General features: G+C 55.9%; 1 protein-coding gene across 1 annotated transcript; it reads right to left on the reverse strand.

The window, feature by feature from the left end:
- Nucleotides 1-1,389: 1,389 nt before the first annotated feature.
- On the reverse strand, nucleotides 1,390-13,776 carry LOC309585565 (olfactory receptor 14J1-like; the record flags this gene model as incomplete). Its single annotated transcript, XM_082303524.1, has 2 exons — nucleotides 1,390-1,407; nucleotides 12,874-13,776. The coding sequence occupies 2 exons, from the start codon at nucleotides 13,774-13,776 to the stop codon at nucleotides 1,390-1,392; spliced, it is 921 nt and encodes a 306-aa protein (XP_082159650.1).
- Nucleotides 13,777-27,595: the final 13,819 nt, after the last annotated feature.

Raw genomic sequence — 27,595 nt, forward strand, 5'->3', positions numbered from 1 at the left:
TCTGGTGGCGGATCAGGTGGGAGCTGTCTCTGAAGCTCTTCCCACATTCCCCACACTTGTGGGGCTTCTCCCCATTGTGAAGCTGCTCATGAACCACCAGCTCTGACCTCTGGCTGCATCTCCGGCCGCCTTCCCGGCACAGGGTGGGTCTTTCCTCCTCAGAGCACCCTGGGCTGCGTTTGCAGCCCCTCCTCCTGCGGGATCTCCGGGGCTTTTCCTCCCCGTTGGATTCCTGCGCCGTGGAGCCGCTCAAAACGGCCTCTCCCACCAGGTTCTGCCGCGGGGATTTGTCCTCCCTGGGCTCCGTGCTCAGCTCGTTGTCTGGGGAGGAAGGACAAGGAAAGGATGGGATTTGCCTCCGTGCCACAGGGAAGGGCAAGGAGATCCCCCCAGTCCGTCCCCGGCAGGACGGCGTCGGCAGCGGGGTTGTCCTGCAGCCGGGGGCGATGCTGGGCTGGGAGATGGAGCAGGAGAGAGGGGAAAGGGGCACTGACTTCCTCCTCACCTGCCTGGGGCTCCCGGGGCATCTTCCTCTTCCTCACAGCCTCCTCCTTCATCTGGCCAAGGGCTGGGAATGGGAAATCCTGGTTTGGGGAGAAACTAGGGATGAGTGTCCTGGGTTGGGGCTTCCTACTGCTCAAGTCCATCTCTAGATGTCACCGGTGTCCATAAAAACCAACAAAAAATTGACAGTGACTCCAGAAGAATCCTCCAGGAGTTCCCCCTTTCCAGTCTCCTCACTTTGGGTTCTGGGGGTCCCCCTTGTCAGGGCTGCTGGGGGTCCCGTGAGTCCTGGGGATCCCCCTCTCCGGGGTCCTGCTTAGGGATGCTGGGGGTTTCAGGGGTCCCACAGGTCCCTTTTTTCCTGATTCTGCTTTGGCTCCCAGAGGTCCCAGGGTCTCCCTCTTCAGCCTCCCTCCACTCCAGGCACTTGAGGCTCCCCTCTCTCCTCACCCCCCCTTTCAGGGCTGAGGGGTCCCAGCCCCACCTCATCTCCAGGCCCCCCCACCCCTCCAGGCTCTTTGGGGTCCCCCAGCTCTGGTATCGTCCCTCTCTGCTCTCCCCACTCCAGGGGTCCCGTGTTCCAGCCCCCAGCTCTCCTGGGGATCCCCAAAGCCAATGTCCAACCCTGCAAGTACCGGGTGATCCTCACATGGACCCCCAAGACTGCCAAGGGGCAATTATGGCTCAGCTTTGGAGTCCTGCAAGACCCACATATCCCCTCTGGCCCAAAAAATCCCTCCCAGGGACATGCAAGGACATCTGGGGCTCGATTCCAGAATCTGCAAGCTCCAAACACCCCTTCAAAAAAACCCCTCCTGCTGACCCCCCGATAGATTTGGGGTGAGCTCCCCCTCCCCGCTCACCTGCAGGATGGGGGGGAAGATGCTACCGGGGCTGGGGGTGCTGCGGACACAGTGGGCAGGCGGTGGAACCTCGTGGTTCTCCTGCTCCTCCTCCTCCTCTCTCCCTCCTCTTCCTCCCGCTCCTCCTCCACTCCCACCCTGCCCCCCCTTTCCCACCCCCTCTGCCCCACGGCTGCCCCAGCACCGGCTGCTGTGTGGGGGGAGCCCCGATCAGCCCCAGGCATGGACAGGGGGGTTGGGGACCCCCCCAGTGCGGATCCCTCCCTTCCCCAGAGCCCCAGGGAATCGCTCCAGGCCTCAGGTGCTGGGGGACAGGGCTGGACCCCCATGGAACCGCTCTTCTTCTGCCCCAACTCCACCTTTCCCTCCCCTCTCCTCCCCTTTCTCAGCATTCCCCCAATCCACAGCCCCATTCCAGCTCAATTTGGGTGTCCCAGCCCCCTCCCGCTTTGTTTGGGGCTCCCAGGCCCCTCTCGAGCCCCTCCCCTTCTGCACCTTCCCCATCCCCAATCCCCACCGCCCCTCCCCCGGCCTTGGTATTTGGGGGTTCCAGGCCCCTCCTGCTCACTTTGGGGGTTCCATTCCCCATTTCGCTCAATTTGGGGTCCCAGACCCGCCCCCCTTCTCACCGCTCACCCCGCGGCCGAGGGGGCTCCCAGCACCACCAGTGCCACCAGTGCGGCCCCAGCTGCCCCCACACGCCCCATGCCCAGCGCCGGGCGCTGCCCACAGCCCCAAAGCAGCCGCGCTGTGCCCTGGGGGGTCCCCAGAGCGGCCCCGCCCCGCACGGCACTGGGAGCACCAGTCCGGACCAGTGCGGAGCGCGGGCGGGCGGCATCAGCCGTGCCCGGGCAGGGCCGGGCCCCGCGGGGCTCCCGCCCGCACTCGGCCCCCGCCGGGACAGCGCGGGGGGGCCCGGCCTGGCCGCCCCCACCTCCCCCTCCCCAAATTCCGCTCCGGGGGGCGCTGGCGGCGGGGGGGGCTCAGCTGGGGCCAGAGCTGCCGGAGCCACGTGTCCCCCGCTGCCGGCACCACCCCCTCAGGATTAGGGGTGCCCCAAAACTCCCTCCGAGCTGCCGGATACCCCGCACGCCCCTCAGGAGTGGGGTCCCCCCGGCCTCATCATCCCCAACCTTCGGCTGCCTCAGCCCAGGCCCCATCCCGCCCATCCCCCTCCGCCACACTTCATCCCACCCCCCAATCCACATCCCACCCTTCCCGGGCCCCATCCCGCCCCATCCCATTTCTCCCGGCAGCCGCCACCGGGACCCCAAAAACCCCGCGTGCCGGGGGCTCCCCAATATCCCCCAAGGGGCATTTCCGACTCACATTTGGAGCCCTGTAAGATCCAAACATCCGCCTCACCCCCCGCCCCACCAAACCCCCTTCCCCCAGGAACCAACAAAGATATTTGGGGCTCGGTGCTGGAGTCCTCCAAGCTCCAAAAATCCCCTCTCCCAAAAATAACCCCAGTGATCGCCCAAGATATTTGGGGCGAGCTGTCCCTACCCGGTCACCTGCGGGATGGGGGGAGCTGAGAGCTGCGGACACAGAGAGCGATGGATGCACGTGGAGGCTCCTCTTCCTGCCTCCTCTGTCCTGCCTCTTCCTCCCGCTCCTCCCCTTTTATCTCTCCTCTTCCTCCCGCCCCTCCCCTTTTATCTCTCCTCTTCCTGCCGCTCCTGCTCCTCCATCCGCCCTCCCCCCTCGCTCTTCCTCGTCCTCTCCTGCCCCTCCCCCCCCTCCCGTTGTTTGTGGCTCCCATCCCGGCTTTGTCTGGCATCAGCCCTGGGGCCGTCCCGTGCTCAGCAGCAGCAGCAGCAGCAGCATCCTGTGCTCTGGCAGCACTCGCTGCTCCTTAGGGAAGGCTTTGGCATTTCTGCCGGGCACAGACACTGAAGCTCACCCCGACCTGCCCCGCTCCCATTGCTGTCCCCTGGGCGCTGGGCAGCTGCTGTGCCAGGGCAGCCAGAGACACAAAGGAAGCCAAGTCCAGCCCAGCTGCCCGGGCTGATGCAGACGAGCCCCAGGGCCGAGGTCCTGCAGAGCCCCACGGAGCCCTGGGCTCCTCGCTGGGAACGGGCTGTGCTGCGGCTGCCACAGCGGCCACAGCGAGTCCTGGGGCTCCCCCGGCGCCGCTGCAGCAGCACCCAGGTTCCACCTCCTGTGCCAGGCCCTGGCCAGGGGCCATCAGATCCATGGGCTCCATGCCGAGGGGGAACACAACAACAGTGGATCGGATGCAGCCCCCAAGGACCTCGAGCAAATAGTGCAGGAACATCCAGACCTGGACCTGACGTTTGCAAAGCTGCAGCCGGCAGAGTTCTGTGGTGCAGGAGAGCCGGCACGGGGAGAGGAGACCTGCAAGGAGCTGCAGGAGAAACACCCTGAGCCTCAAAGGCTGCCACAGCCTGAATCTGTGCTGGGGAAAGTTCTTCCTGTCCGGGAAGAGATCCCGGGATGAGGCAAAAGCCAAGTTCATGGCTGGTGACACGATTGCCGTGCAGGGAGGGCAGAGGAGGGACTGTGGACAGAGACTGGGAGCCCGAGAAGGAGGGAGGGGTGGGGAAGGTGTTTCTTTAGGATTTGTTTTAGTTCTCCTTGTCCTGGTGTGATTGGTTTGGAAATAAATTCCATTCATTTCCCCAGCTTGGGTCTGTTGTGGCCCTGGCAGTGAGCAGTGAGTGAGCTCTCCCTGCCCCGATCCCAGCCCACGAGCCTTTCCTTCAGTGCTCTGTGTGCTGCAGCTGTGAGCAGAGTGCCAGAGCGGCTTTGGTGGCCCCGGGCACCCGGCCAGGGCCAGCCCAGCGCAGCGGTGCCTGCAATTCATTCCCTCGGCTGCAGCGCTGAGCGGCCGCAGGGCGGGTCCGGCTGCGCGGGCAGGCGGCTCCAGAAGCACCAACTGCGCCCCACGGGACAGGAGGAGGAGGCAGGGGGTGCCGGGGGAATCTCCTTCCTCCGAGCCGGCAGGGCCAGGCGGGAGAGACTGGAGAGAAGGAAACGGAGAGGAGGGACGAGGCTGGAGCTGTGGAGAGCTGCAGGGATCCGGGGCAGCCGGGAATTTTGTTTTCCAAATCTCTGGGGCGAAAGGAAGCGCTGTGAAATCCGTCATGGAAAAGAGAGGAGAAATAGCGATTGATGGAAACCGACACCCCTTGGGACTCAGTTTCTCCCTCTGCATTGCAAAAGCTGACAGACCCGAGCGCCGACGGACACCCGTCCCCAGCGTCACGGCCCAAGGGATCGGAGCTGCGGCTGGCGGGGCTGGAAGCTCCGTCCAGCAGCTCCGCTGCCGCCCCCAACCCTCGGGCTGGACCGTGGGGTCTGGGACACAGCCCCGTGCTGGGGGGCGGCAGCGGGAGCCGCGGGGCCCGGCCCGTGGGGGCGGCCGGGCTGGAAAAGTGCGCGGGGCCCCAGCGCGGTGTCCCGGTCTTGTTCCTCACCTTAACACAATGTCTTCAACTCCCTGCGTGCCCTTCATTTAATCAGCATTTCCTAAATGCTGACCCATCCCATCATCATCTCTACCCAGAACAGAATTTCCCAGGCCATTCCAAGTCCTTTATAGTTCTGAAAATACTGGGGCCAAGCCCTACCCGTGATTTCCCCCACCGCCGCCTCCATGCAGACCTTGTTGTCTGCCAGCACCAGGATAGTTCCCACTGCCCCAGGTCTGCGTTTAGCAAAGCCAACAGTACTTCTACCACTGCTTTCTGCAAGACCCCAATTGAGTCTTTACATTTCAACATAACCAGATGATGTCTACTTAGCATGAAATGTAGTTCCTGTCCAAGAGTTGCATGTCCCAAGCAATTTCTTTGCAGAATAAATTTTAAATCCTTTGGGTTTCAGTGTTTGGAAATCATCTGCTAGTGTATATAGCAACTTCACTACATTCTTATTTTCATTATCTCTGTAGAGCTAAGGAATTCCAATTATGAGAGGCTCTATTCTGTAAGCTCATTAAAAGTTAATATCCACCACAACACTGTCTATTTTATTGGTTCTTTGCAATTGCTTAGCAAAGAAAATAAGCACCAGGCTTTTAAAGAGAGAGACACACTTTCTTACATAGAAAGACACAATCTTGTTCCCACCAAAGCACTCACACAGGTGAAAGTCACAATTTTCCTGCCTCTTCCTTCCTTTCCAAACCAGTGCAGCATGAGAGAAAGCAGCTGTTTCCCGAGGCCGATGGGTCACAGACAGGTAAGATGACATTGAGGCTTGTTCCTCAGAGGCAGTCAGCAAGCAGCAGATGATGATCTCAAGGATCCAGGTGACACCATCACCCTCTCAAGGGAGGAATCCTTTAAGCAAGCACATGGCTCATCACTTCCATCCTGCTTTGGTTTAATGAACCAGCTCTTCCTGGCAATGAGCAGCAAGGGGATCTAATTTGACTGTTGCTATCCTTTTACATTTTATTCAATCATTCCATCAGAACAGGCATTTTACTTCTGTTTCAGTTACTCCAGAGGACCTTGGCACAAAGCAAAATGAAGTCAAATGAGAAATAGCTAGCTTAAATTTATATACACCAACAAATCATGCTGTGTTTCAACAAGTGTAAGAGAGACGTGGGACTTTCCTTCCCTCTGAGCAGCTGCAAGCATAAAAAAAGCAATGATGCAACCTTCATTAATAAAACTTTCTTAGAAATCTCTTCTTATGGACAGATTACACATCTGCAGGAGATACCCAAAACACACTCATTGTGCTGCACTTCCCCTTTTCCATTCACGTGTTATATATACTGAAAATATGTTACCGAGTAGCTATGAACACACCATGCTCCCAGATTTTCCCTAAGTAAAACATGTATCTGTGTATGTTATAAATGATCAAATACAAGGGAGAAAAGCCTGGCACAGATACTGCAGCAAAGGAAATTCATCACATTAAGATCTCCCCTGATACTGAGATTGGCCAGGACTTTGATCAGTGATGGGAAGGAATTTCTCATCTTCCCATTTACAGCACCTGAGGCAAGAGGGACCCAACACCTTAAGCGGTGTCCAAGATAGCACAGAAATTTAAACAGAGCCATTTACAAAGGGCAGCAACTCATCTGGCCAGTTCACACCTCAGATAACTATCTGCAGAACTCAGAGCAACACAATACTCCAAGGAGCAGTGAGATAGCCAGAAGGTTCTCAGCTCAAGAAAATCAAGCAAGAACAGGATGTTCCTTAGCCTGGCTAACCCAGATAACATCTCCCAGCCATTAGCATGAGATGAAACAGAAAGAGAGAGGTTGAATCACTTGCAGTGTACAGATACTGCCCGAGGGAAATGTGACAGGTGACCTACAACATAAAAAATGCACTTAACTGTAAAAACTAGGAAGTGAAGCTAAAAATGAGAAAAATTAGAAGCTGTTCTTGGATATGCAGTAAAAAGCACACTGACATCATAAACGGGAGAAGGAACACAAAAGCACCCAGCTGTTCAAAAGCTGTGCTATTAAGGTACAAAGAAATCAATGTTTTTTTAAAGAAAAAATCCCTCACAAGGTGAATGAGCTCAGTAACGCTCAAACCAATATTATTTGTTAGAAAAATCATCTGCTCCAGTGCCTGAAGCAAAAGGTTTGCCATTTATTCCATCATTCCTTCAAATCCAGGGATTAGTGAGAACTTCTTAACAAATTCCTGCCTTGCCTTATGGTCCTTCAGCTTCACCAGGGCCAAAGCTTGCTGCTCAGAGTCAGTACACGAATCTCTGTGGTGTTACCATCCTCTCTGAGTGAGAAAAGCACTCGAGATGGTGAACAAAGAGATGGGGCAGTTTCCTGATGCCTGAGAAGGATGTTCTTAAGATAAACAAAATTGCCCAATCAAAATTTATAAAGAAATGACATTTATTATGCTACCGAAATATCGGTTTTAAAAGCCACGATGGAGAAAAGCAGCTCCGAGCCCGGGGTCGGAGCTGGGTGAACACGCATAGATCTGATCTCTGTCGCACCAGACCTCCCAAGTTCACGGATGCTGCTTTGGTTGGTCCCTTCTTATACATTTTTTGGGCAGAGTCTGAATTAATTCTATTCTCGTCATTTTAGCATATTCATGAAGTTTTCTTGTCCCAGAGCTGGGCTGCGCAAAGCCTTTCCTGGATCCCAGGAATTGTCCATCCTGGGTGATGAGTGGGCCATTTCTGCTGATGAATGGGCCATCTCTGCTTCCTGGAACAGTTATTTTTAGTTCCCGGGATGTCCGATTCCTTATCAGATGAGATGTAGATATCAGAAGGTGGCAATCAAGTCGTTATGGTGCAAATGTCCCGGTGATAAGATCTAACCCCACCTGGGTGGAATCCTCACTTATTGTGAGAGAACTTCTTTTAGTGTTGTGAAATTTTTCTCTCAGCCGGGCTGCTGAAGGGATTTTGAAACTCGGTCTCTGTAGGGTCTGATTACACTCCAATTTTATACATAATAGCACGAATTACATACCTTATTTATAACGTTCTCAACTCAGTGGCACAAAGTCTGCTTTTGTTCAGACAGGAATGAAGAGGAAAAATGGCAGAAATTCATAACAGGGACGATGAGGAGAAACATGGGGCTGTGCACACATTCAGTCCAAGCAACATCAATGCCAGGTGTGGTTTAAAATTCACGTTTGTGCTTTATTAAAGCCACACACTGTATTTATGGCTCTCAGTGAATTCTGTATCCAAAAGGGACACGTTAGCTGATTCAAAATTAGTTGGATTTCTTTCCTTCTCCTGTAGCAGTGCCAGTAGGAGAGGTAACAAAGGCAGTTCCCTGGCCTTCAGACATTGCACAGAAGTGGGATCCATAGATACAAACTCATGCAGCCAAACTGCAGGTATTTCATTCAGGGCCTAAGACATGAAGCTAGGCTTCTTTTAATAAATCACGGACAGGGATGAGCTCCTGACATTAATATTGCACTCCTCCCTCTTTCTGCTGAGACAGTCCGGCCAACACGAATATCCCTAATACAGATCCAGGGCTCTGGTATAACAGCCACCCCAAAAAGCCATAGTTCCAGCTACCTTTCCTTTCTTTGCATCATACCAGGAGGAATCAAAAGGAATGAAACCTATTTCATTTATTATTACAGGTGAGAGCCCCTCTAAGTACATAGGAAGAGAAGTTGTAGTTTGTAACCTTGTTCTCCATCTAGAAGTAAAACAGGGGCTGGTGTGAGGCAACGAGGGCAACAGAGAAAAGAAACTGAGGGATGTGAAGCCAAATTTTCAAGCATTCCAGGCAATCACACCACTCAGGGACAGTCTACAGCTCAGCAAATCACATGCTGGAATGCAGTGGAGTATGGAGTAGGGCAATAGGGAACTGCTGAACCAAATAGGTGCTACAGCCTCTTGTGCTCAGGCTCTTAGCCCAAAGTATGTTCCAGCTCCAACTGAAGGGCATTCTGAACCAGAAGAGCACTGACCTTTTGATTTTGGCAGTTCACAGTTCTCAGACAGCAGAACGTCTGTGGCTCCTCTCATCATTATTTTTGCTGTTTTCACTACTGGCCATCAAGTTTCCTGCAGTAGCCATCCATGAACCCCGGATCACTACTACATTAATAACACAGAACATGGCTCTCAGAGTGCATTAGTGAGGTACCAAGAGAAAACCCAAATGATGATCCTCCTCACTGAAAAGGTAACAGACAAAAAAAAATAAAAGTGTGAAAATACTTTTTAAAAGATGGCTGAAATTAGGCAAATTCTTAAAATTAAGTAAATGTCTGAAATGAAATTTAAGCAAATTTAACTGTTGCAAAGTATTCTGAATACACATACAGTACAATATACTAGAGTCCAAAATTAGAAAAATTTCCAGTCATGGAAATATGGGGTAAGGGATATGTTTATTTGGAACAATGAGTTCAGCAGAGGTCTCTTTGCTACAAATATCTTGAATTTAATTCTTCTGCCTTGATACAATCTCCTGAGAAAATAAAAAAATAAAATAAAAATCCTACAGGAAAAACTTGTGTTGGGTGCAATCTCTTCACTCATACCTGATACAAAAGTCTAATTTATTTTCTTGATTTATTGTCTTAAGGCGAATGAATTAATTATTCTTCCACTCAGAAGTCTATGGCATCAATCCTTGAGTTGAATCAGAGAAAATTCAATCTCTCATGAGTTCCCACTCCATTTACTTTTCTTGTAAGTGTTCTGTTTTGTTGAAGTGAAAGCTCCTCTGGACTCAGGCCCAGAGGGAAGCCAAAGCACAGGGGTTGAATTAAAACCTTTGGACAAGCTGAGATACATGAAGTCACACCAAAGTGAAATAGAAATACAGATTTTTTAACCTTTAGTAGAAATATATGCTAAGTGCCTTAAACATTGAAAAGTTGCAGCAGAGACCTTAAACACAGTTCTTACTGCAGCAGGGTTACCTTTTCACAGAATTCTTTACTTTAGACAAAATATGGATAGAATGACACTGTTCACATTTTTTAGATAGAGCATTCACGTAAACAATAAGAGCTGATAGAAACTGCATCCACAAATCTGTGTAATACCTGTGTAACACTGGTGTGAGGCTTACGACTGTTAGAATTAGACCAGGATCGGTTAAGAAAAGGAAAACTGGAATCGTGTGTTACTCTTATTGGTCAATTAACAAATCTAATCCACACTTCTGCAAGAAAAAATGTAGAGTCTAGAGCATATAGAGCATATAGAGCATATAGAGCATATAGAAGAAGAAGAAGAAGCTGTTTTTGCCTGTTGTTGCTGTTGCTGCTTGCCTTTATCATGTAACCCCCTTTGAACTCTGCCTTCAAGAAAGCTGTGAGACTATGAAATACAGAACTCAGCAGAACAGCAGCCTCCTCTGCTCTCTCACCCTGGTCCGGGAAGGAAGGGTACCCCGTCCAAAGCTCAACAGCGCAGAGCCCCAAGGCTGCTGTGGGCAGCAGGGCCCAGGGGCCGTTCCCACCCGCAGCGCTCCTGTCCTGGGCTGGGCCTGCACAGGGGCTGGGGCACCATGGCTGGGGCAGCGGGGCACAGAGGGGCCACGGAGCCGCTGCCGGGGCTGACAGCGAGGCCAGGGACACACAGGGAATTTCTGGGCATTGCCTGCGCTGGGCAGGGCTGAGTGTGGGGAAGGCAGAGCTCAGCTGGCCTCGGTGGCTGCAGGAAAAGCCGAGAGCCCGAAGAGCCCCCGTGGCTGTGCTGGAGAGCAAGGCTGGAGGAGGGAAATGCGGGGCTGCTGCGGGATGGGGAGGGGGATTGAATTCCAGCAGGCACCGATGGGGGGCAGAGAGACTCAAGGGCTCCTTGGCCTGAGCCTGTCCTGGAAAGGTCTCTCAGCCCTCTGTGCCCATGAAGGGCTCCAAGGAGGAGCAGAGCTCATCTTGGCAGGACCCTCATGGAATCCCTGAGGGACAAATGCCAGTGCCTGCCCAGCCTTCCCAATGTCCCTGACACCAGAGGCCTTTTCCACATCCCTCGGTTCCAGGTCAGTGCCCAGAACACAGCACAGCCTGTCCAGGTGCTGGGGGCGATTCCCAAGGGAGGCAGCTGTGATTTCTCCCCACAGACCCACCACTCCGGTGTCTCTCTGTGCAGCCCTTGGCTGTCCTGAGCACTTTCCCTGGAGCCTCCCTGCCCTGGACGTTTGTCTGCATGCAGTTCTCAGCACAGCCCAGCAAAGAATTCAGGTGCTGTGAAAAGCGAGGTTCACTCTCCTGTTAGAATTTAAAGAGTTTAATATAAAGACAATAAGAGACACGTAAAATAAAGCAAAGGGATAACGGCCGGGTGCCTTGGCGCTCTGCCAAGAGCACACCTGATGCCCGAGGTGAGTCTCTTTTATACCATTTTTACTGTCTGTTCTCTATTCATATTAAAACTTTTCCAGGAATTGATCTGCATGGCCACTCCTTGGGTCCGCCTTTTTAGAGCATGCGTAGTCTTCTGCCTTGTGGTTTTATTTCTTTTGATTCTTGGGGTTGGGCCCGCTAGGTGAGAGTCGATGGTGGGGTGGATCTCTTAATTCTCCAGACAGTCAGGGCTGATTGCAGCTTTGGGCCTCTTTGCCCCCCGGGCAGAGCGGTGATAGCAGCTCTCGGACCCTCCTGGCTGCCCTTTCTCCGGGCAGAGCAGCCTTTGGGCCCTTTTGTTCTCTGGACAAAGTGTTGATTAGCAGCTCCTTGGGCCTCATCCTCTGCTCCCTTGGAGGTTATCTTACTTGCTCACACTTGCTAACATTCTTGCTAAAATGAGAGAAAACTACATCCACACAGCAAAAAGCATTTCTAACATTATATAATATCTACTTTAATACTTTGCGAGAAGCCAATACTATAATATATGTTTATAACAGGTGCTTTCCCAGAGGACATTACTCTGGGAGTGAAGTGGCCTCAGGGCACAGTTTGTGCCCCTGGAATTGTGCCAGCCCCGAGTGCTGCTGATGGTGTTTGTGCTCACTCGGGTTCATCTCCCCACACCCACTCGATGCACTGCTGAAGGCTCCTCAGGACACAGCAAACACGGACTGCTGGCCTGGTCACTTGGTGTCCCTCCGTGCAGGGACAAACAACCTCCTGCAGGGGAGGGCAGAGGCCAGTGCTGGGATTGCTGGTGGCAGGGGCTGGTGTGGGACACTTGCCCTGGGCACCTTCCCAGGCTGTGCCCGGAACAAAGGCACAGCCCAGGCCCTGCTCTGCTGCTCCCTCAGGTCCATCCCAGGAGCTCTGGCAGTGCCAGGACACTGCTGCCTGCCCCCCCTGCACACTCCCCCCTGCCCCTGGGCACTGGGGTTTGCTTTGCCAGGGCATTCCTGGGGCACATTCCTGACAGCAGCTCTGGAGGAGAGCGAAGCCTTCCTGCCCTGCCCCCAGGAGATGCCCTTTGCTGATGGAGCTGCTGTGCTGGAGCCCGGCTGTGTCCCAGCAGTGCCCGTGGCCTGTCCCTGCCTGTGCTCACAGCACGGACACGCAGCAGGACAGTGACCGAGCTGCCCGAGCACTCCGGCCTTGCACCCTCAGAAGGGCTGGGAAAGGGAGTGTGGAGCTGGGAAGAGCAGAGGTGGGAAGAGGCAGGGCCATTGTCCCTGGCCGTGCTGCTGTGCTGGGAGTCTCTTCCCTCCAGCTCTGCCCACAGGCACTGCCCCTGCAGAGCCAGAGAAGGGCTGAGGAACAAACCTTGGACACAAAGGTCAGGACAGCCCCTTGTTTTGATTCAAATGCACAGGGAAGAAGCCTCCTGAAAGTCTTTGTGTTTCAAAAGAAAGGTAGATGTTCATGTAGAAATGCAAGGAGTAGTACTACAGTACTTTATAAAAAGCAGAATAACACCAGAAAAAGAATAAGAAAAAGCACCAATGAAAATATGGACAAAGAGGAAAAAGAGGCCAAGATTGTAAAGAGTTACATTCTGAAGATTCTGGAGCAGAAAAGAGAGAGTTTATTGCTTCTGAGAAGCATCCTAGTCATCATTTTCCTCGCATGGCAGAAGGAAATAGAAAGATTTTAACTTGTGAAAAGTATCCAGTCCTCACTTTCCTCAGGGCATCCCTGAGCTCCTGGTTCCTCAGGCTGTAGATGAGGGGGTTCAGGGCTGGAGGCACCACCGAGTACAGAACTGACAGGGCCACATCCAGGGATGGGAGGAGATGGAGGGGGGGCTTCAGGTGGGCAAACATAACAGTGCTGAGGAACAGAGAGAGCACGGCCAGGTGAGGGAGGCACGTGGAAAAGGCTTTGTGCCGGCCCTGCTCAGAGGGGATCCTCAGCACAGCCCTGAAGATCTGCACATAGGAGAAAACAATGAACACAAAACAGCCAAAGAGCAAACAGGCACTGACAGCGATGAGCCCAAGTTCCCTGAGGTGGGATTTGGAGCAGGAGAGCTTGAGGATGTGTGGGATTTCACAGAAGAACTGGCCCAGGGCATTGCCCTGGCCCAGGGGCAGGGAAAATGTATTGGCCGTGTGCAGGAGAGCGTAGAGAAAGGCACTGGCCCAGGCAGCTGCTGCCATGTGGGCACAAGCTCTGCTGCCCAGGAGGGTCCCGTAGTGCAGGGCTTTGCAGATGGACACGTAGCGCTCGTAGCACATGATGGTGAGGAGGAAATCCTCTGCTGAGAGGAAGAACAGAAAGAAAAACACGTGAGCAGCACATGCTGAGTAGGAGATGTGGCTGGTGCCCCAGAGGGAATTGTGCATGGCCTTGGGGACAGTGGTGCAGATGGAGCCCAGGTCGGTGAGGGCCAGGCTGAGCAGGAAGAAGAACATGGGGCTGTGCAGGTGCTGGCCGCAGGCTCCGGCGCTGATGATGAGGCCGCTGCCCAGGAGGGCAGCCAGGGAGATGCCCAGGAAGAGGCAGAAGTGCAGGAGCTGCAGCTGCCGCGTGTCTGCCAATGCCAGCAGGAGGAAGGGGCTGATGGAGCTGCTGTTGCACATTTTGAGCCTCTGGCCATGGAGTGCTGTTGAAGGAGGAGACAGTGAGGAGTCAGGGGAGACTTTGCTGAGCAATGTCCAAGCCCTTTCTGCCGGCCCTGCCCCCCAGTTTTCCTTTTCTCAGAGCCCTTCCCTCAGCCCCGTGCCTGGAGCTCTGCTGGGATCTGGCCCCATTGCTGTGACGAGCAGGGGCTGTGCCCATGGACAGCGAGGAGTCAGCTCTGCTCTGCTTCAGCGGGGACATGGGAATGGGGACAGGGGCCAGTCCTGGGGCTGGACTCCATCAGCCCAAAGTGCTCCTGAGGCAGAGGAGCTGGGCAGCATCTCCTGTGCCAGGGCTAAGGAACGGTGACGGCCAAAGGCACTTTGAGAGGGTTTCCTGCCGTGCCCAGGGAGAGCAGAGAGCTGTGCAAGGCAAGAGCATTGGCTGTAACTCAGAGAAGGGTGAGGGAAGCTGCTCTGTCGCTCCATCTGTCCCCAGCTGCCCCTCCTGAGATCGAGGGCAGTCACTGTGTTCCCCTGAAAATCAGCCTGGCACAGCTGAGAGCAGAGGGACCCACAGCAGAGCAAAGTGGCTCAGCCTTTCTCAGAGTCTCAGCCCCACTGCTGGCCAAGGACACTCCCGGCCCCAGTGTCCCCTGGAAGGCAGCTCACAGCTGGGATGGCATCCCGAGGGCACAGCGAGGGTCCTGTCCATGGCCCTGCTGGAGGAGAGCCGGCTCATTGCCAGCCTCCCAGCTTGGCGTGCCCAGAGCTCCCGGGGCACAGGGAGCTGGGACACCCCATTGCTGTGCTCAGCCTGCACAGGAGGAGCCCCAGGGCTGGGCCTGAGCCTGCAGCTGGAGCTGCCATTCCCAGAGAGCCCCTGAGCAGCGCCAGGAGCAGCTGAGCAGGGCAACGAGAGAGAGCCGGGCCCTGAGGAAAAGCCTTTCCCTGCGCAGCGCTGCCCAGCCCCTCCCGGGCAGCACCAGGGCAGGACAGTCGCCCTCAGGCCCCGGGCAGCAGGAACGGGCCCGCGGCCGCAGAGATGCCCTTCATCTCTGGTGCTGCTCTGCCGGCCCAGGAGGGCACCGAGGGCCCCGAGCCCCCGGGCTGAGGGCCCCGAGCCCCCGGGCTGAGGGCCCCGAGCCCCCGGGCTGAGGGCTGTGCTGGCTGCGAGGGGACACCGGGGCTGCGCTGCTCAGCGCGGTGTCTGCACTGCAGGGCAGGCCCGGCAGCTGCCACAGCTCCCCTCAGCAGGGCTGCCCTCAGCGCTGCCTCCCTCCCTCCCTGCCCACGGCTCTGCTGCTGGAGCTGTCCCAGCCGGGAGCTGCTCCTGCGGCCCGGGCTCCGTCCCTGCCGCTGCTGCCGGAGCCCAGCCCAGCCCCTGGGCCAGCCCTGCCCGGCAGCCGCTCGGGGCTGCGGGGATTAAAGAGCAGCTCCCCCGGGCCTGGGCACCATGGAAAGGTGATGCTGGCTGGATCTGGAGGCCGCGGAGGTGCAGGCACTTGCTGAGGCTCCCAGGAATCCTCAGTGGGATGGTTTAAGAGCCTCAGCCCCTGCTCCACCTGCACAGCTGAGTTTCCATTCCCACCAAGCTGAGCCTGGGAAAAGTGGGAGCACAAACTGAGGAAAGCAGAGACTCAAGCAGGAATCTCCTGCCCTGAATGTGCTCATGAAAATCCCCTCAGGAATGAGCTGGGCATGAGCTGGAGCTCTGAGCAGCCCTGGCCCCCACAGCAGCCTCTCCACAGCAGCAGGACCTGCCCTGCAGGAGTCACTCCTTGCAGCCACAGCTCCCCTGCACCGCCCATGGGGAGCTGCCAGGCAGGCTGAGAGCTGCCCCTGGCAGGTGGCAGATGCCCTGGCCTGGCAAAGAGCCCTCAGGGCTGCAGGAGCTGCTCTGCAGGACAGCCCTGGGCACCCCTGGCTGCTGCCCACCTTCACAGCCTGCAGCCGGCCCTGGCAGCAGGAGCCGTCCTGCCCTGTCCCTCTGACGGTGCCCAGGGCAGCCCCGCTCTGCAGCACATCCTCCCCCAAGGCAGGAACGGCAGCAGAGCCATCCTCACAGCCATGGCAGCCGTGCCATGGGCCAGCTCTAGAGGATCCCTGCAGCCAGAGACTCACTGTGTCCCACGCTGGGAAGGTTTCTCCAGGAATGAGTTCAGAGCTGCTTTAGCCAGCTCTCTGCTCACTCCTGCCAGGTACCTGCAGGCAGTGCCCTCAGCCCTGCTGGGCTGGCAGAGGAGCTGCTCCTCAGCAGAGCTGCCTCTTTGAAGCTCTCACTGGTTGCCAGGAGCTTGAGAGTTCCCTCTATGCCAGGAGCCCAGCCCAGCTCAGCAGCACAGCAGCAGCACAAGGATTTTAATGACCCTCTCGGGCCTTTGGTGTTGTTCACATCAGACTCAGTCCCTCAGAGGGTCTTCAAAAAACTTCTCAAGAACTCAAAGTCAGATTCAAAGTCCAAAGTTTCTTTAACTTTTAATGGGTCCCAGTGAGGGACACGACTCACGTGAAAGTGTCCCCAGGTTCCAGTGAGAGCAGAACTCTGGAGGCAGCGATGGCAGGGGGGGACAAGCAAGGGAAAGGTGTCTCTGGTGCTGAGCAAAGCTGGCTGTGTTCCATGAGTGCAAAGGGCCAAGGCCTGAGCCCCAGCCCCTGGCAAGGCAGATCCTGTCCCTCCCTCAGTGCTCAGGGCTCTTGCCGGGGCACTGGGATGTGGGGATGGGCAGTGCCCAGGGCAGCACCATGGGGCAGCCTCTGCCAGGCTGCTGGGCAGGGACAAGGAGGCCCTGAGGCCCCAGGGCTGCAGGGGTCACTTGTCCCCTCCTGGCCTCAGGGCAGGGCCAGCAGCCGTGGCCAAAGGGCTGCACAAGTTGGCTCTGTCAGGGCCTTGCAGCTGCTGCCCATCCCTCTGCCCTCTGCAGCCCAGGCTGTCCCACGGTGTCCCTGCCCTGCGCCTCTGTCCCTGCAGGCTGTCCTCATCCCCCCGGCTGCCCCACCTGGCTGGCCCCTTCCTTTGCTGGCAGCTCTGCGTCCTGCCTGCCTCTGCCTGGGCACACAAAGCCTTGGGCTGCTCCAGACTCCTTCTGGGGGACGTGTTGCACCCCAGCCCTGCCTGGGAGGGAAATTCCTTTCTCCTGGTGTCCACTCTGCGCCTCCCCAGCTGCCCTGTCACAAAGGCCCCTCGGTTCTTTGGGGCCAGCAGTGCCACAGTGGCCCCTTGGTTCCATGGAACGCCACAGGGTCACAATGGTCCCCTTGGTGCCACCAGCCCTGCAGGGTCACAACGGCCCCTGGGTTCCACGAGGCCACGCAGGGTCACAGTGGTCTCCAGAGGAAGGGCAGCACCGAGCCCCAGGGTTTCAGGGGCAGAGGAGACACAGCCACCAGAGGCCAAGGCCAGCCACATCTGTCTGTCCTGGCAGGTTTGTCTGGGAGCAGCCCTTGGATATTGGGAATTTGGGAGGTGGAATCCCAATTTTGGCCATGGGCACCTTGTTGAGAAGGATGGGTTTATTCCACATGAAAGAAAAGCACAAAGTCCAAGAGTTTTGGAAGAAGATGAGAGGTGGCCACCATGGGCGAGAGCAGCCAGACCTGTCTCTCATGGCAGCTTTTGTCTGGGAGCAATCCTTGGATAGACAGAATTTGGGAGGTAAATCTCAGTTTTGGCCATGGGAGCCTGGATGGGAAGGATGGTTCTTTTCCTTAGGAAGGAAAGCACGGAGCCCCAGGAGCCCCAGGGCTCCTGAGCCAGCCCCTGCTGCCCCGGGAGGGAATTTGGGGAGGGGGCAGAGGGGGTGCGCAGCCCCCGCCGGGGGATGACCCCGGCCCAGCGCCCTTCGTTCAGCACCGAGCTGGGCTTGGGGCCGCAGGAGGAAGAGGCCGATGGGAAGCAGATCCTGCAGGGGGGACAGGGCTTGGGCTCAGGGCAAGGTCCTGCCCTGCACACCTGGCTCAGGTGTGAGCCTGCCCCGGGAAGGGAGCGGGACATTGCCATCCCCACGGATCAGGGCTGGGAGCAGCGCTGGGAGCACGGACATGGAAATCCTGGGAGCCACTGGGACCGCCCTGGGGGGTGAATGATCCCCCCCAGCACCTTTCCAGGCCGCCCTGCGAGCTGAGAAATGCTCGCTGGGCCTCGGCCTTGGCCAAGAGCCCCCGGGCTCAGCTGCTCTGAGCTCAGGCGCTGCCGGCTCCCGCAGCCCGCCCAGGGCCGCCCTGCCCGTGCTGGGGCTGTGCTGGAATTCTCTGCTGCTGCTGGGCCACTCGGGGGCTCTGGCCCAGCAGGAAAGGTGACCCTGAGCCAGGAGCTTTCCTTGGCCGCAGCAAAGCCTCGGCACGGAAAGACCTTCCCAGCGCTGGGCCCTGGGCCGGGAGGGATTGTGCCACCACAGCTGTCCCTCCATTTCTTCTGCCAGGCAGCTTTAGCACATGGAAAGTGGAGAAGCCAGAGCTGCCTCTCAGCTTTCCACAGCGCCCGCAGAGCTCCAGGGCAAGGGCCTGGCCCTGGCTCGGGGCTGGGCCGGGGCCAGCGGCAGAAAATCAACTTGCAGCTTGGGCCCCGCAGCAGGGAGGAGCAGCAATTGCTGGCTGAGAGAGACTCTTGCCAAGGGCCTGCGGGGCCGGGCCCCAGGGAACGGCTTCCCGCTGCCCGAGGGCAGGCTGAGATGGGATGTGGGGCAGCAATGGTTCCCTGGCAGGGCGCTCAGGGCCTGGCCCAGGCTGGCCCCAGAAGCTGCGGCTGCCCCCGCATCCCTGCAAGTGTCCCAGGCCGGCTCGGCCATTGGGGCTTCCTGCCCAGGAGGGCTGGGCTGGGCTGGGCTGGGGCTGCTGAGGGCGGGATGGGCTCTGCCTGAGACAGCTGAAGGCTGCGCATGATGAGGCCCCGGGGACCCCGTTCCTCAGTGGGTTCTGGGGTATCCCACATTCCTGAAGGGATGTCAGGGTATGTCCCGTTCCTGAGGCAATTTTGGGGTCCCCCCAATGCTTAGGGAGAGGTTCTGAGAGGGGGGCTCTGTTCCTTGGAAGGGGGACCTATTGTCAGGGAGCCAGGGAGCCCATTTTGGGAAGGATGCTGCTGTTTCTGGCAATGTTGAGAGGTTCTGAATGGGCTCCTTTTAGGACTTGAGGTGAGCCCATGGGCACAGCAAGGCCTGAGGAGAGGTTCCAAGCTCCCATTTGGGATGGAGGGATTGAGCGGGTGCCTGCAATCAACTCAATGCCAGCCCCAATGTGTCGATGGCAGCCCCAAATGGCTCGATCCATCAGCCCCAAGGCCCGGCTGTGGGGAGTCAGGAAGCACAGAAGGGGAATTGGTGTCCAGGAGGGGTGGGGTGGGATGGGATGGGATGGGATGGGATGGGATGGGATGGGATGGGATGGGATGGGATGGGATGGGATGGGTGGGGGTGGCATCATTGAGGTGGGATGAAATTTGGGAGGAATGGGGTGGTTTTGGCACTTGCAGTGGGGCATTTCAGGGAGGGAAAGCAGGAGCTGCTTTTGGGGAGGCTCCTGCTGCTTTTTTACAATTTTGGGGCCTCTAAGTGGCTTCTGGGAGGTTGCAGTGAATTTGGGGAAGGTGCCGTAAACCCCCTGCAATTTGAGGGGCTGAGGTGAAGTCCCCACATTTTGGGAGGGTGAGGGGACCCCAGTTGGGAGGGGATCCTGCTGCTTTGCACCCCTTCAATGGGGCGAGAATTGGCTTGTGAGGGAAGGGAGGAAGGAAGGAAGGAAGGAAGGAAGGAATTCGGAAGGAAGGAAGGAAGGAAGGAAGGAAGGAAGGAAACAATGTAAGCACTGAATGAAACAAAAACAAAGGTAAATAACTGATTTGTCTTTTGAAAAATATCAATTCTCTCTGAATCCAAAGTTGCAGAAGACTTTTCACTCCACATTTGGCTTTTGTTTTAATCTCATACTTTTTATGGTAATTTTCTTTCTTCTCTTGTTTTTAATAGATAACACCTGCTAGGAAAGGAATGCAGAGCAAAATGAGACCCATTTCTGGCAGGCAATGAAAGTGTGGGCTCCTGGTGTGGTTCCTTTTGTGTGGATCCCTCATCTCTGCGGCACGGGGGGAATAGCAGTGCTGGGAGCCAGCAGCGGGCTCAGGAGCATCCCGCTCTGGCAGCTCTGAGCAGGTGGCACATGTCCTGCTCTCCTGCTGCCCTCCAAAGCACAGAATGCATGGGCAAGTTTAGGCACAGCTCTGGGCACAGCCAGCATGGCCTGGGCACGGGAACGGGGGGCAAAGCAGGTGGGATCCTTCTGCAGCTGCCTGGTGGCTTCTGCTTTCTGTGCCCAGAGTGCCAGGATGTTCTGAAGAGGTGCTTGTCCATGCAGCCCTTGGCCAGGCCGTCCTTGGAAGAGCTCTTCCGTGAGCCTTGGCTGCAGGGTGTTCATGTGCCCTAGAGGATGGCAGAGAGCCACGGGCACAGTGTGATCCAGGGGCCTGGCAGGGAACAGCCCCACCCATCTCTTGGCAATCAGTGGCAAAGCAAAGCAGACTCTTTTGTCCTGCCTGTAGCTCTGAGCAGGGAGCATTAGAAGGGAACACGCAGCTCTTGGGCTGCAGCTGAGCTGGAGGCCTGCTCTGGCAAGCCCTGGTGGCCACCATCCCCCCTGGTTTTGCTTGTCTGGTTCACTGATGGCTGGGGCCCTGGGCAGAACGCTGAGAGCCTGGTTTGGCCCCAGGGAAGGAGAAGGAGCCCCTGGAGAAGCTGTAGCAGGTGGAGCTGCTGCTGCTGGAGCCACCAAGGCCGAGCTCAAGGCCGACAACCTCTTCCTGGAGCTGGCCAGCGGCAGCTGAAGATGATGGCCTTTGATTGTGGCACCTTCTCCAAAGACACGCTCCACGGCCAGTGTGCAGGTGAGTCCAGAGCCAGGGGGATGCTGCCAGAGCTGGGCATGGCACGGCCTGGCCGGGCACCAAAGGTTCCCCCTTTGCTGGGGCACCTGCAGCCAATCCTTCAGTGGCTGCCAATACATGTGTGTCAGTACAAAGCTCTCAAGGGACTGATTAAAGCAGATGACTGGAGACCATGACTGCACAAACCTCTCAGAGACTCAAGTGTGGAAAAAGGAAAGTACCTTAGAAAAACCAGAAGTACCTTGAAGCACTAATGAACTGTTGTTAATGACCAAGGCTCTCAAGGGACTGATTGAAGGAGATAATTGGAGACTGTGACTTCACAAACCTTTCAGAGAGTCAGTGTCAAAAAGAGGTACTTTAATTACCCTGGAGTATCTGAAAGCATTAATGAGCCCCACTGAGTATTGTTACTGACAAAGAATCTCCAGGGACTCATTAGAGCAGAGAATTGGGGGCCAGGATTGCACAAAGCTCTCAGAGGCTCCCAGGCAAAAGCCAAAGCCAAAGTCCTTTGAAAACCCTGCAGTCCCTGGGAGCATTGAGGAGCCCCCAGGGCCATTCCTGACCAAGGCTCCGCAGGGACTCCTTCCAGCAGATCCCTGAGGCCACTGGGATGTGGGGGGATGCTGAGGGCAGGACAAGGGGCTGACAGTGCCCAGCCTTGCTGGGGCTGTGCCAGGAGGCCCCAGGGCCTCAGGACAAGGTGTCTCCTCCCAGCCCTTGGTGGCCCAGATGCTGCTGTGCCCCAGGGCACCAAGGCTTGGCTTTCCTGGGCACTGCCAGCCCTGCCAGGGCCCTTGGCCATGTCCAGCACAGCTTGTCCTGCGCTGTCCCACAGCTGCTGCTGTGTCCCTGCAGGCTGCACACTCCCATCTCGCTGCCCCGCCAGCTCTGCCCTGCCACTGCCAGCCCTGGCCTGAGCTGTGCCCAGCCTCACCCTCTGTGCCTTGGGCACACACACATGCCCTGAGCTCATCCTCCCTCTGGGTGCTTCTGCTGCCCCAGCACTGCCCTGGGAGGGACATTTCCTCCTCCTCATGCCCAGTGTCCCTGCCCAGCTGCTCTGTGGGGCAGTGCGTGTCTCTGCTGCTGTTCCCTCCCTCGCTCCCAGGAAAGCTGCACCATGTGGGGCACGGCCCTTCCAGCAGCCTCCCAGCCCCTCAGCCTTGTTGGGCCCTTTCCCCTGGGCAGACAGCAGCAGCATCTCCGTGCTCTGCCCAGCATGCTCCTTTTGCCACCAAACTGCGGGAAAATAGAAACTGTCCAACACCATCTTTGAAGTGTCAGAGAATCAGGCCCTGTGGAACCAACGAGCCCTTGGGACACAGGAGGATCTCGTGTAACCCAGGGTCAGTTCTGACACTGCAGATCCAAAGAGATCCTTGTGACACTGTGGGGCCTTGTGGAACCCTTCTGCCCTGGTCTCTGCACCAAGGAGACCCTTGTGCCACTGCGGGACCTTGTGCAGCCAAGGAGAGCATTGTGAGAGTGCGGGGCCATGGAACCAAGGCACCATTGGGACCTTGTGGGGCCTCCTGGACTCAAGGGACCATTGCCACACTGTGGGGCCTCATGGAATGAAGGGTCCATGGTGCCACTGCAGAACCAAGGACACCATGGTTACACTGCGGGGCCATGGAACCAAGGCACCATTGGGACACCCCGTGGCCTCATCCTCTGGAATTCCAACACATCTGAGGGATGGCAGCACCTGCAGGCAGCACGGAAAGATTCTGGGGAGAGCCTTTGATCCCTGCTCCAAAGGACAACAGAGAAAGAGCCCTGCTCAGATCAAGGCACCTTTTCCTTTTCCTTTCCCTTTTCCTTTTCCTTTTCCTTTTCCTTTTCCTTTTCCTTTTCCTTTTCCTTTTCCTTTTCCTTTTCCTTTTCCTTTTCCTTTCCCTTTCCCTTTCCCTTTCCCTTTCCCTTTCCCTTTCCCTTTCCCTTTCCCTTTTCCTTTCCTGGTGTAAACTGTTGACCTGCCTGTAAGGTGCAGCAAAAGCTTTGCAGGGTTTGGTTCAAGGTCCCCAAGGTGGGAAGAGGGAAGTGTTCGGGTCCCTTCTAAGAGAAGGCTTGGAGTCTTTGTGCCATGACTGCCTGGGATGCATGGAACAAGTGTGTTCTGGCAGACTCTGGGACCTCGAGAGCAATCCCATGCAGGAGCCAGCACTGGCCCTGCACCCTGGTGGGAGCAGCGTGGTGCGGATGGGAAACGGGCAGCTGGGTGTGCAGTGGCAACCTCGAGCCAGGTCCTAGAAGGCCAGGCTTTAGCTTTGAACAGAGCAGCACAAAAAGCAGAATGAATGACCTTGCCTAGAAATCCCTGAAGGACAAAGGGTGACCATATGGACTGATTTGAACTCTGGGTTTGCAATAATACACGCCCAGGGAGCCACATGGAAGGAAAGGGCACAGAGGTCTCCAGTGAGCACAAAAAGAAATCAGTCCCCTACTGCAGAGTGTGCCAAAGCCAAAAGAAGTGGCCCTGGTGCCCTTGTAAAGCCCATGGGTTTGGAGACTCCCCAGGTAATCCAGGGAATCCATTGGCTGACCAAACAGCTCAAGAGGGTGCTGCAAAAGCTCTCCTTGCACTAATACCTAGCAAAAACTGGAATGTTCTGCAACAACAACCAGATTCCAGTGATCAGGACAGGCAGTCAGCCCCAGCAGCAGCAGCAGCTACGGAAAATCCCAGCAGGTGATTGGTAACCCCGTGTGGGCAGGTAATTGTAGCTCCACAATTAATGTAGAACGGAACTAAAACATCAGCAAACACAGGAGGAAATGGAGAATCTGGTGGCCAGTTTACAAAGGCATCTAGTAAGCACCAAAATGGCAAAAAATAATAGATCAGTTGTTGAGAAAGATGGGATTGGTTTTGAAGGAAGAAGGCTGCCTCCAGGGCTCGTTAAATGGGAATCACCAGGTGATTTTGGCCAACTGATTTTGCAGAAGTGCCCAGGCAGAAGGGGACTGGCACATTTTGGCATTTGGTGGATCCTTTTTCTGGATGGCCAGAAGCTTTCCCATGTGGCACCAACAAGACAAGGGAAGGCTCAGAAGTTTTGCAGAAATGAATATTTAATAGCACTGGGACTAACTCTTGTAAGCCTTAAAAGGTGCATGGTTCTCAACAGATCATTGGGGCTGGACTCGCCTGTACATCCTTTCCAACCAGGAGATGCGGTGTGCATCAGAACCTGGAATTTTGGAACAATCCAGCCAAAGTGGAAGGGACCATCTCAAGTCCTCCTGGTAACCTACCCTGCACTCAAGGTAGAAGGAATCCAACTCGGGGTTCATCACATGTGGGTAAAACCAGCGAGCACACATTAAACACAGCAGAAACAAGACTGACTGACACCGTGGGGTTTGGGGTTTTACATAAATCCTATTGTTTTAGGTATTGAATCTGATTTTCTAAGGGGATACTATTTATTGGATCTGGATAAAGATGATCAATAATTGTGTATCTATAATAATAATAGAAACAATGTTCCTGACTTCTGGGAAGGGAAATGCGGTTTTCAAAGTCAGTGCGAGATGTTGGCAGATGACAGAATGTAACCCCTGTAACAGCTTGTTTGCCAACACCAACCTCTGCAGAAAATCCAGTGCCATGGGGAGCTTCAGTCAACAATTTGACAAAAATCTGGGAACACGTGTGGGAAGGAAATAGCACCCAGGGCACCTGGACAGCGATGGAAGGAGAATATTCCTTACCATGGACACATCAGAACAATAGTGCTGAGAATTGTAACATCTCCAAAGCGGATCTGGAAATTACATCAGGAAATATTGATCAGCTGACAGATTGCACTGATACCCCCTGGGGCTGTCAAATTCCAGCAGTATGGAATGGCCCTCAGACAGGACAATGGGAATGTTTGCAGCCAGTTCAGGGGTGTCTGGGCTGGGCAGGGAGCCCAGGCCTCCCACAGGACCCCTTAGAGGTGGGTATAAAATATCCAGATTTAACAAGGTCAAGGCCAAAGGATCCCAGGACCAAGGAAAAGTGGGATTGCCCTGGGACAGACACTTGAGCTGTTTGGAATGCTGAGGTCCAGCGGCTCCTGGCTGTGGCCCAGGCTCTGAGGCTGGGCTGTGTTTGTAGAAATGATTCTGCCTTTCTCAGGGACACCTGGGCTGAGCCAACAAACAAGGAGCCTTGGAGAGGCACAGAGTGTCAGCAGGACACGGTCAGATCCTTAGGAGCCCCAGGATGGGTGGGAAGGGATGGAATTTGGAGCACACGTTTGCCCCTGGGAGAATCAGGAGCACCACGGACACTGGGGGTATGAACGTTCCGTCCCTCGTGCAAGGAGTCACCACTGGGAACCCGACTGTGGGGAAAGGTTAAAGGGGATGGAACTGGGAAACATCCCAGTGCGGGAACTCCAGCGGGATGGATTTTAGAATCCATCCCTGCTCCGCAAAGATCTGCCTTTAGGAACAGACCAGCCCCACACCATTGGGCTCTGCAAATGGGAACTTCAGTGAATGCAGCTCCTTTGGGGTTTGCTGAAATAAAGGAACAATTGCCAGCCCCAGCTAAAATGACCTTCCAGAGCAGATTGGCTTTAGCCCTATTGCTGCTACATGGACAGGGAGTGTGTGGATTCTTGAACTGAAACAGCAACACTTGTTGTGTGCACATTCCAAATGTGATGCTGGGTTGGATGATCAGGTAGAGAGGATAAAATTGGTTGCTGCATCTAGCAGGGAATTGAGGGGAGGGTTAGACTGTAACTGTTTGGATAAAATATTTCAAGGACTTGGATTTTCCCTGACTGATGGTTGGCCTCACTTTTGCAAAGTCTAACTGGGATCACAGCACTACTTGTGCTTATGACACTTGCTTTGAGCTGTGTAAAGAACATGGCTGTGAAAGCAGCTGAGGAACTCGTGGGATGTGAGTAAAGGAGCAGAGTGAGGCTTAGGAAAGCTTGAAGGGAAGAGAAGCTTCACAGCCCTCCAAGGAGGGGAGATTTGCCAGATGAAAAACCGTTTGCACCTGGTGGGTTCATACAATGCTTCTTCTCCAAAAGCCACTGGCCATGGACCCGCCCAAGGCTGATTCTGTGGGCAGCAACCAGCCCAGGTGTGCCAACTTTCACCAGTTCACCGGGCAGTCAGGGCTGGCTTTGGGGTCAGCGACCACCAGGGACCCCCAAGGAGACCCCCAGGGCAGAAGAAGGGATGTGCAAAGGGGTGGGGGAAATCTGCAATGATTTTGGGGCAATGATGATCGTGTGTGTGTTTCTGGTGGGACAATCTGGGAATGTGTCTGTGAAGCACAGTCTGCAAACAGGAACATTCCTGAACTCGGCACCCACGGCTTTGGGAGGGGCTCTCCCCTCGTGCATCCGGCCCAATAAAGAATGCTGCTGCTTCGTGCTGCGCTGGTGCTGAGGAGGTTTTGTTTCACTGAAGTTTTGGGAACACCTCTGTGCCTGTGTCACAGACCCACAGAGCAGCTGTGATGTCAGAAAGGGGCTGTGTGACATCACAGAGTGGGTTGTGACATCACAGGGTGGCTGTATGACATCATAGAGTCTACTGTGACATCATGGAGCACCTTTGTGACATCACAGAGTGGTGCTGTGGCATCACAGATTGGGCTATGACATCACAGGGCAGAGGTCAGATATCATCTAGCAGACTGACATCACAGAGCACTTGTGACATCACAAAGCAGGTTGTGACATCACAGGCTGCTGGTGTGACATCACAGAGTGGTCGTGTGACATCCCAGAACAGGCTGTGACATCACAGGGTGGCTGTATGACATCATAGAGTCAGCTGTGACATCACAGAGCAGCTGTGTGATATCACAGAGAGGACTGTGACATCACAGGTGGTGTGACATCACAGAGTGGCTATGACATCACAGGGTTGCTATGTGACATCATAGAGTGAGCTGTGACATCGCAGATAAGGCTGTGATATCACTGGGCAGAGGTCTGACATCATAGAGGAGACTATGAAATCACTGAGTGGTTGAGAATGTCCAACACCAAAGCTTCGAGCCAACAACAGCTCCTGGAGGGGATTCTGCCCCCTCTGCCTGTCCTGGGAGCCCAAGGGCAACGCCCCGGGCACAACAGCCCAGAGTGCTGGAGCACAGTGTCCCTGCGCCAGGCCGTGTTCCCTGGCTGTCCCCTGTCCCTCGGCTGTCCCCTGTCCCTCGGCTCTCTGGGGCCGGGGGTGGCAGCAGCCCTGGGGGAGAACAACCCTGAGCCCCGGCTGGGCCAGTTCCACCAGTTCCACCCGGGGTGGGGCCCAGGTCACTCCCAGCATGGGCCCTGGGGCTCCCAGTCACCCCCAGTATGATCCCAGTCACTTTCAGTTACACTCAGTATGATCCCAGTCACTCCCAGGATGATCCCACTATGATCCCACCATGGTCCCAGGTGTTCCCATTCACCTGTCTGTACCCCCCAGATTTCTTCTGCAGCCCCCCCGTCAGAGTGGGGGTGGAGGTCGAGTGCTGGTGCCCCCCTGCCTGCAGCAGATCCAGCGGTGAGGGGAGTTCAGGGGTCCCTCAGCATTTGGGGTCCCCTGGGATTTGGGGTGAACCCCCCGGCCCCCCAGGATCTCCCTGAACACGCTGACGCTGCCCGTGCGCAGCGAGAAGGTTCATACCCGGCACGGGGTCCCCAGCTCTGTCACCGGCATCGCCCAGGTACCCCAAAACCTCCCGGGAATCCCCAACACCCCCCCGGGGAACCCCAACCTCTCCTGGGACCCCGAAAATATCCCCGGGACCCTCCAAAAACTCCCCAGGACCGCAAAGCCCCATACAGACCCCCCAAAACCCTCTCAGGACACCAAAATTCCCACGGGACCTCCCAACACCCCCCAGACCCCCTTGAGAAGGTTTATACCTGGCACGGGGTCCCCATCTCCATCACCGGCAGGGACCCCAAAACAGCCTCGGGACACCCAAATATTCCCCTTGTG

Source organism: Coloeus monedula, assembly GCF_965178545.1.
Source record: "Coloeus monedula genome assembly, contig: HAP1_SCAFFOLD_73, whole genome shotgun sequence".
NCBI lineage: Eukaryota > Metazoa > Chordata > Aves > Passeriformes > Corvidae > Coloeus > Coloeus monedula.